We start from the raw sequence: 13,974 nt of genomic DNA, 5'->3' as shown, positions 1-13,974 counted from the left end.
TGGTCATTTTAGTATGTATGTTGATGGTTATTTTATTTTTATGTAGATGATTATTATGATTGGATTGAGTTTAGTTATATATAATTAAAATATATTAGATGTTCAATTCATTAGGTATGCGGATGATTATTTTTATCCTTAAGTGGATAGTTATTTTTATTAAGGGTGAGTGGCGTGTGGTAAGCCAAGTAGCGACGGTGAAATGGGATGATTATTGATGAAGGTGGGATGGCCGTGGATTGAAAAAGAAGAGAATATTGGAGGATTTCATATGGTTATTTTTTTGAAATAACTAACGGAATTTTTTTAAAAATTTGAAATTTGAAATTAGAGAATTTGAAATTTGAAATTTGAAATTTGATGTGAATTAACTGAATAAGAGTTTTTAAATTTATTATTTTGTGGGTAATTTTCATTTTTAACTCATTGAGCTAAATAAATAGCTCATTGTACACATTGTACAAATATCCTATTGGCTCTCTAGCGGAATTCTTTTATGAAAGTATATTTTTCTTTCCTAAAGATTAATTCTTTGTTGTTAATAGTATATTTTTCGTTACTCTCTCAGCTTTGTTACTTTTTATCTGTTCTGAATCTGCTTTGCTATGCATGTTTTTTTTTTTAATTTGTTTTCAATTTAGCTTATATGTTTGTTACATGTTTTTGGTTGCTACAATCATTAGCTAAATACATATGATTCAGGCATTCATGTATTCATTTTCTAAATTTGATATTTTGATTTCTTTTGCTTTGTCTAGATTTATTGCAATTTGAATGGTACTTTATATCATTGTTGGTTCTAACCTTTTTCTTTTTCTCCTTTCAGGAAGTTACTGTAGAATCTTTTAATCCATCACCCTTATTTTTATTTTTTTTTCTATTTTCAGATTTTCTTATTATTATTTGATTAATTGGCTAAAATATTTAAGATTGCTTAGCACTCGAATTTTCAGACAGACTATGAATGTAGTTGAGTTTGAGTTTAATTTTGATAATTTGGGATTAGGTATATTTTGAATTGTACTCACTACTCAGAAATAAAAAATAGGATTAATTTCGAGTAATGTATCTTTATCTTATAATAATTATTGTTTTATTTTAATTTTTCGTGTTAGTGCAATGATTGATTTTATACTTTGTTCAATTAAGGCAGTGATTCTTACGGATGAAAAAGAGTTTTAGAAGATGGTAGGGTCATTGAAATTTTACAAGTGATTTAAGCTTAAAAACTCAATTTCTTTATTATTATTAACTATTGTTATTCAATTTTGATTTCTTTTTCTTTCCATTATTTAGCATTTTTTTATGGAATATAAAATAAATTTTTCTTCTTTATTTTGCTTCTTTTTTCAGTACATTTTTTATTTTTGGCTCCCTACAATAATTATTATGAATGATTTTAATGAAATAGTATGTTGCTTCATGTTTGGATTTGAATATTTTGTACTATTAAGTGTTAAAAGGATCATGTTAATAAAGATAAATAGTCTAAAATAAAAGGTAAAGTGGTGTACATGATAGAAAATATGGTACAAAAAAATTAATGAAAATATACTACAAATTTATTTATTGGTAAATATTGTACATGTCAAAATTGATTATTTGAAGTTGTTGTTAGATAATAAGAATATAATTGAATGGATAAAAGCCAAGAAACATATAAATTGGGAGATGCAGTTTTTGAAGAACAAAATAATTAGCCGTAGGCATATATTTCAGGATTTATTTGATAGAAAATTCAGAGCCAAATTAAAAAAAATTGGGATTAGGTGAATGTTATGGTGCCTAAAAAGTTGTGTCTATTTATTAAAAAAGGTTAAAAATTAATATTTAATTTAAAAGATATAAAAATAAATTATTTTAAAAAAATTAAAACTTACCATAAAAAATAAGTTAAGCAAAAATTAGACAACAATTGATAGGCACCATAAAATTAGCCTTGGAATTAAACCGTTCCGAAAGGAAAATGAATGAATTCAATGTTAGGAGAACGTAATTTAGTAAAGAAAAAGATTGGAATTAAACCGATTCTGAAGGACATGAACACTAGAAGATTATTATAGAATTAAATCAATTCTAAAAGTTGAGTAATGATGTTAAATTTTTCTTTTTTTCAGTTGATTTGAATATTATATTCTAAATAATAATTAAAAAACTTATTTTTTTTAATATATTTTTTTATATACAGATTAATTATTTTATTGTTAAAATTTTTAAAAATGAAGGGATAATTTACATTATTATAAAATTTATTTTTTTTGTATTTAATAATAGAATTTAGGTTATACAAATTTTGAATAATTTATTTAATAATCTTAGTATTTTTTATTTTTAATAATTTATTTATTATTATAAAATTACGTAAATTAAATTATTATAAAAAATAATATATATTGTAAAAATTAATTATATATAATATTAATTAATAGTTTTTTATTATTTAAGTTAATTAAATACTAATTCTATGTTTTTCAATTTTAATTACCATATATGATATATCTAATGTTTTTTTTATTATTTTTGTGCCATTGATGCACTAGTAAATGTTAAATTAGAGTTTTTTTTTTTCCAAATAAAGAAACAACTCTTCAAATTGCGAAGGAGTACAATGTTTTGGCGTATTGTTCTGTTGAGGTGGATGAAGAGACGGAATATGCCGCTGAGTGGAGACATGCCATCGAAGTGGACACCGGAATTGCCGTGAAACTAAACGACCTTAACCATCACCAAACGACAAACCCATCACTGATATTATTCTTCTTCCCCAAAACTATACCCTTGTCGTTTATTCTCTGTGGGTGCCGCCTTTTTCCCAATTTCCGTTAATATCTCTTTTAATATCTCTCTCCCTCCGATTCACACAAACATGGCTGCGACGACTCTCTCCTCGTCGCTCTTCGCAACCACCACCTTCAAGGCCCCACCACCACATTCTTCTTCCTTCTCACACAACTTCAATCTCTGCACTACTCGCCAATCGCTTCCCAGGTTCCTGATTACTGATTATTGATCCTCCTTCAATTTGAGTTTTGTGAAGCGCTCTGATTTTATGCTTTCAACTTTCTTTTGTGTGTTTAGGGTGCGCGCAACTATGTTACAAGATAACGAAGAGAAAGTGAAAGTGAAAGAATCCTTACCCTCTAAGATTTCTACTTTTGATGATGCCGGTAAAGCCAGTATGGAGAGTGGGGACTCAACTTCAAGCTCATCGTCGTCGTCCTTTGAGAAATTCGTCATCAAGGTTGAACAATCAGTCAATATCTTTCTCACGGTAAGTCAAATTACTTTATCTTTGTTTATATCGTTATTGTGTTCATGTTGGCTTAAGTTTTCTACTTCAACTGCTTAGTGTTAGTGTGCAAGTACTCAATTAGGAGTATTCTCAATTTCAATTCAGTTAGCAATTTAAGGTAGATAGTTTATAGCATCTGAAAGCTACGGATTTGCCAATGAGAATTCATACTATAGCTTTGAGAATGAAAAATCAATACTCTGTAGAATGTTTTTAGTAATATGATGCTTGGTCTGTCATTTCTCATATTGAGGCTGTAATCTTGAATTGGCTGATCCCCTCTCAGGGAGACAGAGGTGGCTTTTTACATAAGAAGCTTGTTTTGATGTCTATTTCTGTTTGCTTATTTTTCAGGATTCTGTGATAAAGATACTTGATACTTTGTACCATGATCGGGATTATGCAAGATTTTTTGTTCTTGAAACAATTGCCAGGGTTCCTTATTTTGGTAAGTGCCATTCTTTAATAACTGTTGAGGGGCTTGAAGCTGTCATCTCTAACTCTAATTAATGAACAACAATCCTTGCTGGTTGCTGCTGCACATAATTTACATGCTCTTTTGAAAGAATGAACATAACAAACCTGCATATGGCCCTTTTGTTTTCTTATAACTTCATCATTCTTAGGAAACTTACAATTGCAGAGCTGTAATTTAGTGAAAATTACTGCAGAATGTATTGTTTTAGTTATGAACACAGGGATATACTGTGCATTGGTTGCAGATATTTGGTATTAACTTTTGTGTACAATTATCTATGGCAGCCTTTATGTCAGTTCTTCACATGTACGAGAGCTTTGGCTGGTGGAGGCGGGCCGACTATCTGAAAGTGCATTTCGCTGAGAGTTGGAATGAAATGCATCATTTACTCATCATGGAAGTAAGATCTCGAGATAATTTTGCCTCTTTCTGATGCATTAGAGCTATTCTGGTGTGTTGGTTCTAGATCTCTCTCTGTCTCTCTGTCTCTCTCTCTCTCTCTCTCACACACACACACACACACACAAAATAAAACCCAAACTAGTATCTTATTGTTAAATCCTCAAAAGATATCGTTATACAAAATTGGAGTAGTCACCCTTCCATGGATTGTTTAATATTTGATGAATTTAGTTTAGAAATGGACAAACTTAAGGCTTCAATCAAACGACCATAGTGAATGTAGGAAAAGATCAAGGGAGTCCCTTGATATAATTGGGATTCAACTGTGTAGTTAATCAGAGTAGTATGTGACTCTTCAAAGGTATTGATTCAAGACCCACAGATGTAGTTTATAAAAATTAACTTGATAATGGAAAATGTCTTCAAAAGAAAGTATTTGCTAAAAATATCTTATAACTGGCATATACTTCTGGGCGAAGTTTCTGGAAGTTTATAGTGTGCAATCACATGCATGAATTCTATTATTTACAATTTCACATACTTCATTGTATGCTATATAACATTGGGTCTTTGGTTGCAGGAGCTAGGGGGGAATGCATGGTGGTTTGACCGTTTTCTTGCTCAACATATTGCAATATTTTATTATATAATGACTGTTTTTATGTATGCGATAAGCCCAAGAATGGCATGTAAGTACTAAGTAGTTGCTTTTTCATATTAATCCTGTTTACATCTGTCAGTTTGGTGGTTGGATTTTCATAACAAATTGCTTCTCCAGTCTTTTATTTGATATATGTTGTTTGGGCTAGTGCAGATCACTTTTCAGAATGTGTAGAGAGTCATGCATTTGAAACTTATGACAAATTTATCAAGGCTCAAGGAGGTATGATAGTCGTAGTTTCTTCTCATCCTTTTTTGTGTTAGTATTTCATATGTTTATGCTCTTATGTATATTTTCATAATGAGTTAGGGCCAGAACCCCAACTTTAGTTCGATCCTCAAACTTTCAGTTTCTGTCTTATATTGATTTGTTCTGGAAATGACCATAATTTATCTTCGAAAAAGAAATGGAACAAATAAATAAATAAATAAATGATCTCACATTGATTTTATTACAGAATAGTAGTAAATTGACTCTTATGTAATTCAATAACCATATCATTGTCTGAATTCTTATAAACTTATATGCAGAGGATTTGAAAAAACTGCCAGCTCCTGAGGTTGCAGTGAATTATTATACAGGCGGTGATCTATATCTGTTCGGTAAACTTTCTGTTTTTTTTTTTACCTATGGTTGTCGACTGGAGGGTGAAAATATGTACATGGAATCTAACATTTCCCTTCTCATGTTTTCTCAGATGAATTTCAAACGTCCAGAATTCCAAATACTAGAAGGCCTAAGATAGGTAAGCCTCCAAACCCAGTTCCAGCATGTATTATTATGCTGAATTTGTTTTGCCCAATAAAACCATTTATTGTCACTGAATCTCACCATACGAAATCATGAATCCAATTTAAGAAACAGCTAATCACTCAATTTATGAATCATTCAGCCTCTGAACATAGTCAGACATTTTTTCCCTTCCCGTGATTTTAAATTTTCTCCCATGCTCTGCTTGTGTACACTTTTGTTAGAACTTCATGTTTTGATGATTGTATGGCAGACACAACACTCTATTGTTTGGGCCTGGTTCTATTTCATGAACTTTGCTAACATTGATGATTAACAATATATTAATTTTGAATATTGTCCCCCTCTAGAGAATCTGTACGACGTATTTGTAAATATCAGAGATGATGAAGCGGAACATTGCAAGACAATGAAGGCCTGTCAAACGCATGGGAACCTCCGGTCTCCGCATTCCGATTCAGCGGATGATGATGGTGATGCTGCACTCTGTAACCTTGAAGCAGATTGCGAAGGAATAGTAGACTGTTTAAAGAAATCTGTTACTTCAAATCCAGCCAAGCTCAAGTAAAATACACGGCACAAACACACTAAATACATAACTCATTCATGAAAGGAAATTATACGAGGCAATGAATAATTATTAGAGTTAGTAAATAGAAATAGATTTCCATCCACAGACACATTATGTATGTATCCCATATATCTCCATACTCAAATGTATAATCATTTTAGTTTTTCCTTTTTCTGCTCAACCGGATAATTTAGTTTCTCCTCACATGATTACCTAACTTCAGCTGCAATACCCGTTTTTCTTTTTCTTTTCTTACAACTGAAATTTATTTTAAGGAAATTGCAGAGATAAGAGAATTGATAAATTTGTAGTATATAATTCGGTTTTTAAATAATTGACACATAGTAAACAACATTGATTCCTTGATTTCTCTAATGGCAAATTGCTAAGACAATTTCCTAACAAATAGTAATCATAAAAGAAATGAAAAGAGAATACCTAATTTCCATAATTCCATTCTTCTATCATCCTTATCAGTTTCAATTTGCATGTGTTGTCAATCATTTCGTGGCAAAAGGTTTAGTTAGGTTGGCATTGTCATTCTAACTCGGCCATCAACTTGGCGACAATTTACTAGAAAAATCAAACAAGACCTCTCAGAATTTTGCGGCAAAATTGGTTTGTGTCTTTTGTGTTGACAGCAATGAACCAACAGTGCATGCAGGGTAGGCCAAATGCCAAACTTAAATCCAATCACAATCTCCCCTCATCCTTCATCCTTTGATATGATTTCACAATTTGATAAATATATGGTTCTCCACTGCCTCTAGAATCCACACTATGACCCCACGATTAAATGACTAGTTCCGATCCTACTAGCTTTAGAAGATGCTAAAAGAGTAAACTATTTTTATTTGCCTCCTGTGAATGTTGATCATGTATTTTTGAAAGTCAAATGCATTTTTCTAACAGAATGAAAAATTAATTTAAAAGTTCACAAAATTAATCTATGTCGTTAATCTATAATTAGAAATGATATTTTATCATTCAAAGTTGTACTTCACAATCTAGAAGAGGTAAATCATTTATTTTTTTGGCCTGATATCCAAATCAAATTTTTTAAACTGATAGGTTTTAGAATAATATAATCAAACGTTAACTTTTTTCTAATATAAATATTTGTTCATGGAAATATCATCGTAATATTACTAATCAATGTTATGTTCAATAAACAAACCAAGTCGCTGTAGAGATAATCCACCAATACTTCAATGATATTGACTAAGAATTTGACTTTCCTCTCTCAAAATTTTCAATTCACAATTAAATATATATAAAACTCTTTTATACCGAATAATATATACAAATTAAAATTCATAATCTATTAATATTACTGTTCCATTAAAAAGGAAAATAGCGGGAAGAAAAAATAATAATCGAGGGTTTGAAACTGTGAGTGCCCTGAGCGGTCAGCACAAGGCATATTCCTTTCTTCCTTACTCCGTTCCACAACTTCACTCCAAGGCATCTTATCAAAGATCCTCTTTCCCTTTTTCTCTCTCATCACTCATCACTTTATTTTCTCTCTCTATAACCACCGCACCTGCCTGTATATTCAGTATTCACTCTGCTCAATCGCCGCTTCTCCTTTATTTTATTTTTTTTTATTTTTTTGGCGCCAAAGTGATGAAACTCGATAGCACTAATGGCGACACGAAACCTTCCGGATCCTTCACTGAAGGCGGCGGTGCTGCTGATGACGACGACGTGCTGGTGCCTCCGCTGAACTTCGCCGTGGTGGACAACGGCATTTTCCGCTCTGGTTTTCCCGAACCCGCCAACTTCGGGTTCCTGAAATCGCTCCACCTCCGTTCCGTTATGTGAGTTTCCCTGTTCTGTTCTTTGACCTTTACCTGTTTGATGAATGGATTTTGATCTGAGAGTGTATTTTCGTGAAGATGTTTGTGCCCCGAGCCCTATCCGGAACCCAATTCAGAGTTTCTGAAGTCTCATGGAATTAGGCTTTTCCAATTCGGGATCGATGGCTGTAAGGTTTCGTAATTTCTCCTTTCATTCTAGTCTTGATCATACTGTTTGAAATGTTCTTTCCTTCTTAATATTGCAATCTTCATCAGCTTAATTAGATTTTACTCTACTGTTTTGATCTGTTGCTTGCTGCGTTGCTGGATTGTGATTCAACATGTAATTTAAGTAATTAGACTTCTTATATGTAGTTGAAGCTTCCGGTGTAGAATCATATCACAAACACTGATTGTGAGATAAACACAAGCATGCACACTGCATTATGTGCTGAACTAGGAAGATGATTGGAGCAGGGATTGGTTATGAATTTGTCAGACAATTAGACATGATCACATCACATGAATATTATTTCCAAGAATCTAGCATTTGAATGCCATATATATCTGGTTCCCTTTAACATTTCAGTTGAAAGTTCACCTCCACAAGCTCCATATCATATTCACTGTATAATCCAATATTCAAACACCAAATGTGTAATATACTAATAGGAGCTTCAGAAGAGACTCTAAGGCCTGCTGAACCTATGGCTGGTAGTTGTGCCTGCTCATATGAATTTGGTCTTTATGTGATGTGCTGCTGCTTGTTTCAAATAATATTATGTAGATGAATGTTATTTAAAAGTAGTTTGCCTCCTTGGCTTGCACAGCACAACTGATCCTACTACTGGATTCATATCCAAAGAGTTGCCAAGTGAATAGTGGCTATTTTATGTGCTGCTCCAAGGAAGCCTTTAGAATTAGTGTGGTGATGAAGATATGAGTAGCCTGCAGAAAGTTCCTATAAGTTTAATAAATCTGCTTCTTGTTGTTACATTAGAGAAGGTTAAAAAAAAAAAACCACTGCACGAGTCCATGGTAATTTCTGTTCTTGTAGCTTCCCTTGTCCAATACAGATTATTATCTTATTAATTGAAGTTTTAAAGCTGCTTGATATAGTGAACTCAATCATACATGTTTGCTTTCCACTGGATAATGACAATTTTATCTGGGAGTTAAGGCTATGCTATGGGGATGCCTTGGCCCTTGGGTTATTTCTCCTAACTGGAAAAGATTCACAATATTAAGTTTTCAACTTATGTCTTAAATTATGTACTATTATATATTCTCAGCGTTGATTACACTTGTTGTGGGTAGGAACCCTTTGTCAACATCCCAGAGGATACTATTCGAGAAGCTTTGAAAGTAGTCCTAGGTATTACACACTCTTTAACTTCTTTACTACAATGTTAGCCCTTAGCACAGCCTGTTGAGTGATATATTAATCTAACGTTGTTTGCTTGCATCAGATGTTAGAAACCACCCTGTGCTAATTCATTGTAAACGAGGGAAGGTACTAAAATTTGTTCTTCTTGTTCCCTGTTACTAACACTTGAGTTATTAACCCCAGACTTAAGGTTTTTAGCTTTTGCATGAAACAGCACCGCACTGGTTGTTTGGTGGGATGCTTAAGAAGATTGCAGAGATGGTGTTTGTCATCTGTTTTTGATGAGTACCAAAGGTTTGCAGCAGCCAAAGCCAGAGTGTCAGACCAGAGGTTCATAGAATTATTCGACATTTCTTGTTTGAAGCACTACCCATTATCATTTTCATGCTCAAGGAAATAGAAATAATGAAGCACATTAGACGGCTGCTGATTCCTTTCAAGGGGAAATTTCCATGATGAAGAGAAGTTTAGGGACCTTTTTCTGTCTTCTGTTTTTTCTTCGTTTGAAATCAGAGATGGCTGAATTGGACTGTTACTTAAGTTTGAACTCCATCCTTTTGGTTTTATTTTTTTGGTACCTGTAGGCTGTAGCAATGGTGAAGCATGTGTCAGCTTGTTTAGAGAATACCCCGTTATAGCAATTTATGTAAACTTGACACCAGGGGATTGGATGGTTTTGTTGCTCCATCCCCCTTAGTGGTGTTAAAAGATAAAAAGATAAAAAAAAAAAAAAAAATTGGGTTTGCTGGTTTGCTGCTATATAATACAACTAGTATTTTACTATTGAGCTGCATGTTTAAATAACTTCTATAATTATTACTCTCACAAGGAACGAAAGAAAATGAATTCAGTAATTTACCTTAAATTCCCCCCATTTTTTCAGCCCGTCACCATTATAATAACACCCCTCAACCATGATACAGAACAATAAATGATATTTCTCGACTATGAATCATGAGAGCGCATTGGTTGAACAGTTCACAAGCACATGCAGTTCTTGGCTCATCATCTGCAACTTTAAAAGTGAGAACAATAAGGGCATTATATCAATCAAGAAGAGATTGTTCAAAATTCAAGAAATGTGAAAATATATGGAAGAAATGATATTATATTATTATCGTTAGGTAGGTATAAGGGTTTTAATTTCAGTTTCTCTTGGCCACTGTCACCGACCAAGGAACCCTGGCTTTGCCAAATCTCTAAGACAAATTATAAGGATTAAGGAACAATAATCTCATTTATCCACTGTAAAATACTACGATGGTTTATGATGTTTAAGATAACCACGAGACTAGATTAGATAGTATGTTTATAGCAAAATTAAAAGGTGGTTGCTCCCATACATACAAATTTCAACAGTGCAGAGATACAGAAAGAAAAATCAATGTGGGTCCTCCTCTTCTATTTTTTTTCTCACTATGTATTTGAGTGCCCACCAAATTAAAATAGTATCCCTGCTTCTACTAAATGTATATGAACCTCTCCCTCATGAAGAACAAAAGCAACTCTTTCCATGAGAATAGATAGCTACTTCAGGTTTCCTTTTCGTAAAGTGTACGTGGCACAGCTCATTAACTTTGATGCTCTCACACGTGATTAACTTGTTACTCAGTTATGGTATAATTAATGTGGTGGGCCTTATCATTAGTGGCGCTATGGTGCTGCTGCAATACTGATATCATATTAATTTGGTGATTATATTACTAATTCTCTATGCATACTTTTGACCAAGATCAAATCCAAATATCAAAATCATCACAAAGTTTATCAGAGTATTCATATTGGGCTTAAAGTGTGTTATCTATTTTGTTCGATATATCCAATTATACTAACCAATATAAATTAGATATATGATTAAACCTTAACATACATTTTAGTTCTCATGATTAAGGGAAATCTATACAAAGAGGATCTATTCTCAGGCTTTCCAAAGATAGAATCCAAATCTTTAGGCATATATATAATATCTTATCTATTATCCTTCAGTGGTCTATGGTAGTTGTTAATATTATTTTTAAATTGCCTTGTCTCTGTCATCCAAGATTTCAATCCTTTGCTAATAGATTGCCTTTGACCGAAGAAGTTTTTACTAGCAACATTTACCGTACTACTGTTGTCTCAATGGAATCCATATCAATCTTGTCTCTTATCCACAGAAACACCAATTTTATCAAGCTTCTAAATTAATTAAACCCTAATCCAGAAATATTATTGTTTATTTGTAATTACAAGGAAAATCTTTGTTAGTGGATAGACATTAGTCGATCAAATCCATATATATATATGTTCATACCCTGGTCCAATGACAAAGGCCTAGGTCCAAATAAAAGGCCTAGTCCGAAGGATTAAATCTAGCTAAGCACCGACCTTCACATAAGAAGTCGGTGTCAACTACGACTTACTCTAAAGAAGTCGGACATGAGATTGACTGGCAGATAAACACTCATTCAAATGAGTAACCGCCCCTAAAATCTCTCTAACCGCTTCATAAAACCATATCTTAACATCCCTAAGATAATGGGACGGTTAACATCCTAAAGATATGGCACGACTCCAACGGTGGTTATTGGCTCACCACTATAAATACACTGACACCCCTCAGGTATCTCTAAGCCCAATACTCTCTAGACCTGTTAACACCCTTGCTAACTTAGGCATCGGAGTGTCTTTGCAGGTACCACCCCCCGTTCACTCACGTATACAAGTCGGAAGGAGGTTCCAGCGTACAAACCAGCTCGGAGTCTACCATCCGTGGACGATTGGGCCAACCTACGCCATCTATTCTATTAATCTCCGGTTACCCACCGTAACATTGGCGCCGTTGCCGGGGACCCGAGAGATCATCCATCGATGGCGGACAGATCCCACGAAGAAGGCCATGTGGAGACAGATTCTGAGCAAGAGAATCTGGACACAGGTAATAACGATGCGGACCTCGCCCTCCACCAGGAAGTTGACAATCAGCATAAAGAAGGCACCTCCGGAGTAAAGAACCCGAAGGTAAATTCCTCAGAAGAGCGCGAATCAGAAAAAGGAGGACCATCCCATGTAACTGAACTCATGGGGTTAGTCCACAGCCGCCTGGAACAGTTAGAACAAGAGCGGGAGCGGCAAAAGGAAACTGAAAAGTACCTAAAAGAGGAGATGGAACGGCGAAAAGAGTTAGAAAGAAAACTCTTAAAGCTTGAATCTTCCCTCAAGAGTCACAACTCCCGCGATGAACAAGAAGAGCAACTCTTAGGTGGAGAGGATCATTTCAGCGAGGACATAATGAGGGCAAAAGTTTCGAGAAACTTCAAAAGCCCGGATATGGACCTCTACGATGGAACCACGGACCCAAAGCATCATCTAAGCAACTTCAAAAGTCGGATGTACCTAGCTGATGCTTCCGACGCGACGCGATGCAAAGCTTTCCCGACCACTTTATCGAAAGCAGCGATGAAGTGGTTCGATAGCCTTCCCCCGAGATCGATCACCAGCTTTGAAGACCTCTCAAGGAAGTTTTTGATGAGGTTCTCAATTCAGAAAGACAAGGTGAAACATGCACCGAGCCTCCTGGGAATAAAACAGGAGGTCGGAGAATCTTTACGAGCCTATATGGAAAGGTTCAACAAAGCATGTTTGGAGATTCAAGACCTGCCCACAGAGGCAGTCATAATGGGACTAGTCAATGGACTTAGAGAAGGACCCTTCTCGCAATCCATATCTAAAAGACATCCCGTTTCTTTAAGTGATGTACAGGAACGAGCTGAAAAGTACATCAATATGGAGGAAAACGCTAAGTTAAGGGACCTGAGTTGGCGACCTGGACCCCCTCCCTCAACTAAAGAGAGGGAAAGGGAAGCCAAGAAAAAGGAAGAACTCGGTCTCGAGAGGCCAAGGAAATATCACTCTTATACTCCCCTGAAAGTTTCTATAGTGGATGTATACAGAGAGATTTGCAACACTGAAAGACTGCCACCCCTAGACCCATTAAAAATAAAAAAGGGGGAAGCCGCAGCGATTACTGTGAGTACCATAAAATATATGGTCACTCCACAAACGACTGCTACGACCTCAAGAATGTGATAGAAAAGCTGGCTAGAGAAGGTCGGCTTGATAGATATCTCATAGAAAGGTCGGACAGTCATGGAAAGAGAAAGCGAGATGATATGGATAGAAGAGACCCACCACCGCAGACTCCAGAGAGGCATATCCATATGATCTCAGGAGGATTTGCGGGAGGGGGTTTACCAAATCCTCTCGCAAAAGACATCTCAAAAGAGTCTACCAAGTCGGGGAAGAGTCACCCGACCTTCCTACCATTTCGTTCACAAAAGAAGATGGGCAAGGAATAATCCCTGGACATGACGATCCAGTGGTAATAACTATGATCCTAGCCAATGCCCATCTCCACAGAACCCTAGTAGACTAGGGAAGCTCGGCGGACATCCTTTTCAAGCCTGCTTTCGACAAGCTAGGGTTAGATGAGAAAGAGTTAAGAGCCTATCCCGACACCCTATACGGATTAGGGGACACGCCAATAAAACCACTAGGATTTTTGCCCCTTCACACCACTTTTGGAAGAGGGGAAAAATCAAAGACTCTGAGTATAGACTTCATAGTCATAGATGTAGGGTCAGCATACAATGCTT

General features: G+C 34.9%; 2 protein-coding genes across 2 annotated transcripts; both read left to right on the top strand.

Annotated features, from left to right (window-relative positions):
• Window positions 1-2,548: 2,548 nt before the first annotated feature.
• Window positions 2,549-6,335, top strand: LOC112795962 (ubiquinol oxidase 4, chloroplastic/chromoplastic). Its single transcript, XM_025838188.3, has 9 exons — window positions 2,549-2,988; window positions 3,079-3,271; window positions 3,647-3,740; window positions 4,055-4,170; window positions 4,753-4,861; window positions 4,987-5,055; window positions 5,364-5,435; window positions 5,531-5,578; window positions 5,934-6,335. The coding sequence occupies exons 1-9, from the start codon at window positions 2,867-2,869 to the stop codon at window positions 6,149-6,151; spliced, it is 1,041 nt and encodes a 346-aa protein (XP_025693973.1). The 5' UTR covers window positions 2,549-2,866; the 3' UTR covers window positions 6,152-6,335.
• Window positions 6,336-7,487: 1,152 nt separating this feature from the next.
• On the top strand, window positions 7,488-10,123 carry LOC112795961 (inositol diphosphatase DSP4). The gene is made up of 5 exons (XM_025838187.3): window positions 7,488-7,974; window positions 8,053-8,146; window positions 9,271-9,328; window positions 9,423-9,466; window positions 9,555-10,123. The coding sequence occupies exons 1-5, from the start codon at window positions 7,781-7,783 to the stop codon at window positions 9,738-9,740; spliced, it is 576 nt and encodes a 191-aa protein (XP_025693972.1). The 5' UTR covers window positions 7,488-7,780; the 3' UTR covers window positions 9,741-10,123.
• Window positions 10,124-13,974: the final 3,851 nt, after the last annotated feature.

Source organism: Arachis hypogaea, chromosome 4, assembly GCF_003086295.3.
Source record: "Arachis hypogaea cultivar Tifrunner chromosome 4, arahy.Tifrunner.gnm2.J5K5, whole genome shotgun sequence".
Taxonomy (NCBI): domain Eukaryota; kingdom Viridiplantae; phylum Streptophyta; class Magnoliopsida; order Fabales; family Fabaceae; genus Arachis; species Arachis hypogaea.
The sequence above is the reverse complement of the archived record's forward strand: the minus strand, read 5'-3'. Positions and strand labels throughout refer to the sequence as shown.

Bases quoted from the DNA above. Each gene is read 5' to 3' on its own strand.
- LOC112795962 (XM_025838188.3), top strand. From the start codon at position 2,867: ATGGCTGCGACGACTCTCTCCTCGTCGCTCTTCGCAACCACCACCTTC. The intron at 4,171-4,752 runs GTAAGATCTCGA...CTTTGGTTGCAG, and splicing joins ATCATTTACTCATCATGGAA to GAGCTAGGGGGGAATGCATG. The intron at 5,056-5,363 runs GTATGATAGTCG...ACTTATATGCAG, and splicing joins ATTTATCAAGGCTCAAGGAG to AGGATTTGAAAAAACTGCCA.
- LOC112795961 (XM_025838187.3), top strand. From the start codon at position 7,781: ATGAAACTCGATAGCACTAATGGCGACACGAAACCTTCCGGATCCTTC. The intron at 7,975-8,052 runs GTGAGTTTCCCT...ATTTTCGTGAAG, and splicing joins CTCCACCTCCGTTCCGTTAT to ATGTTTGTGCCCCGAGCCCT. The intron at 9,329-9,422 runs GTATTACACACT...TGCTTGCATCAG, and splicing joins AGCTTTGAAAGTAGTCCTAG to ATGTTAGAAACCACCCTGTG.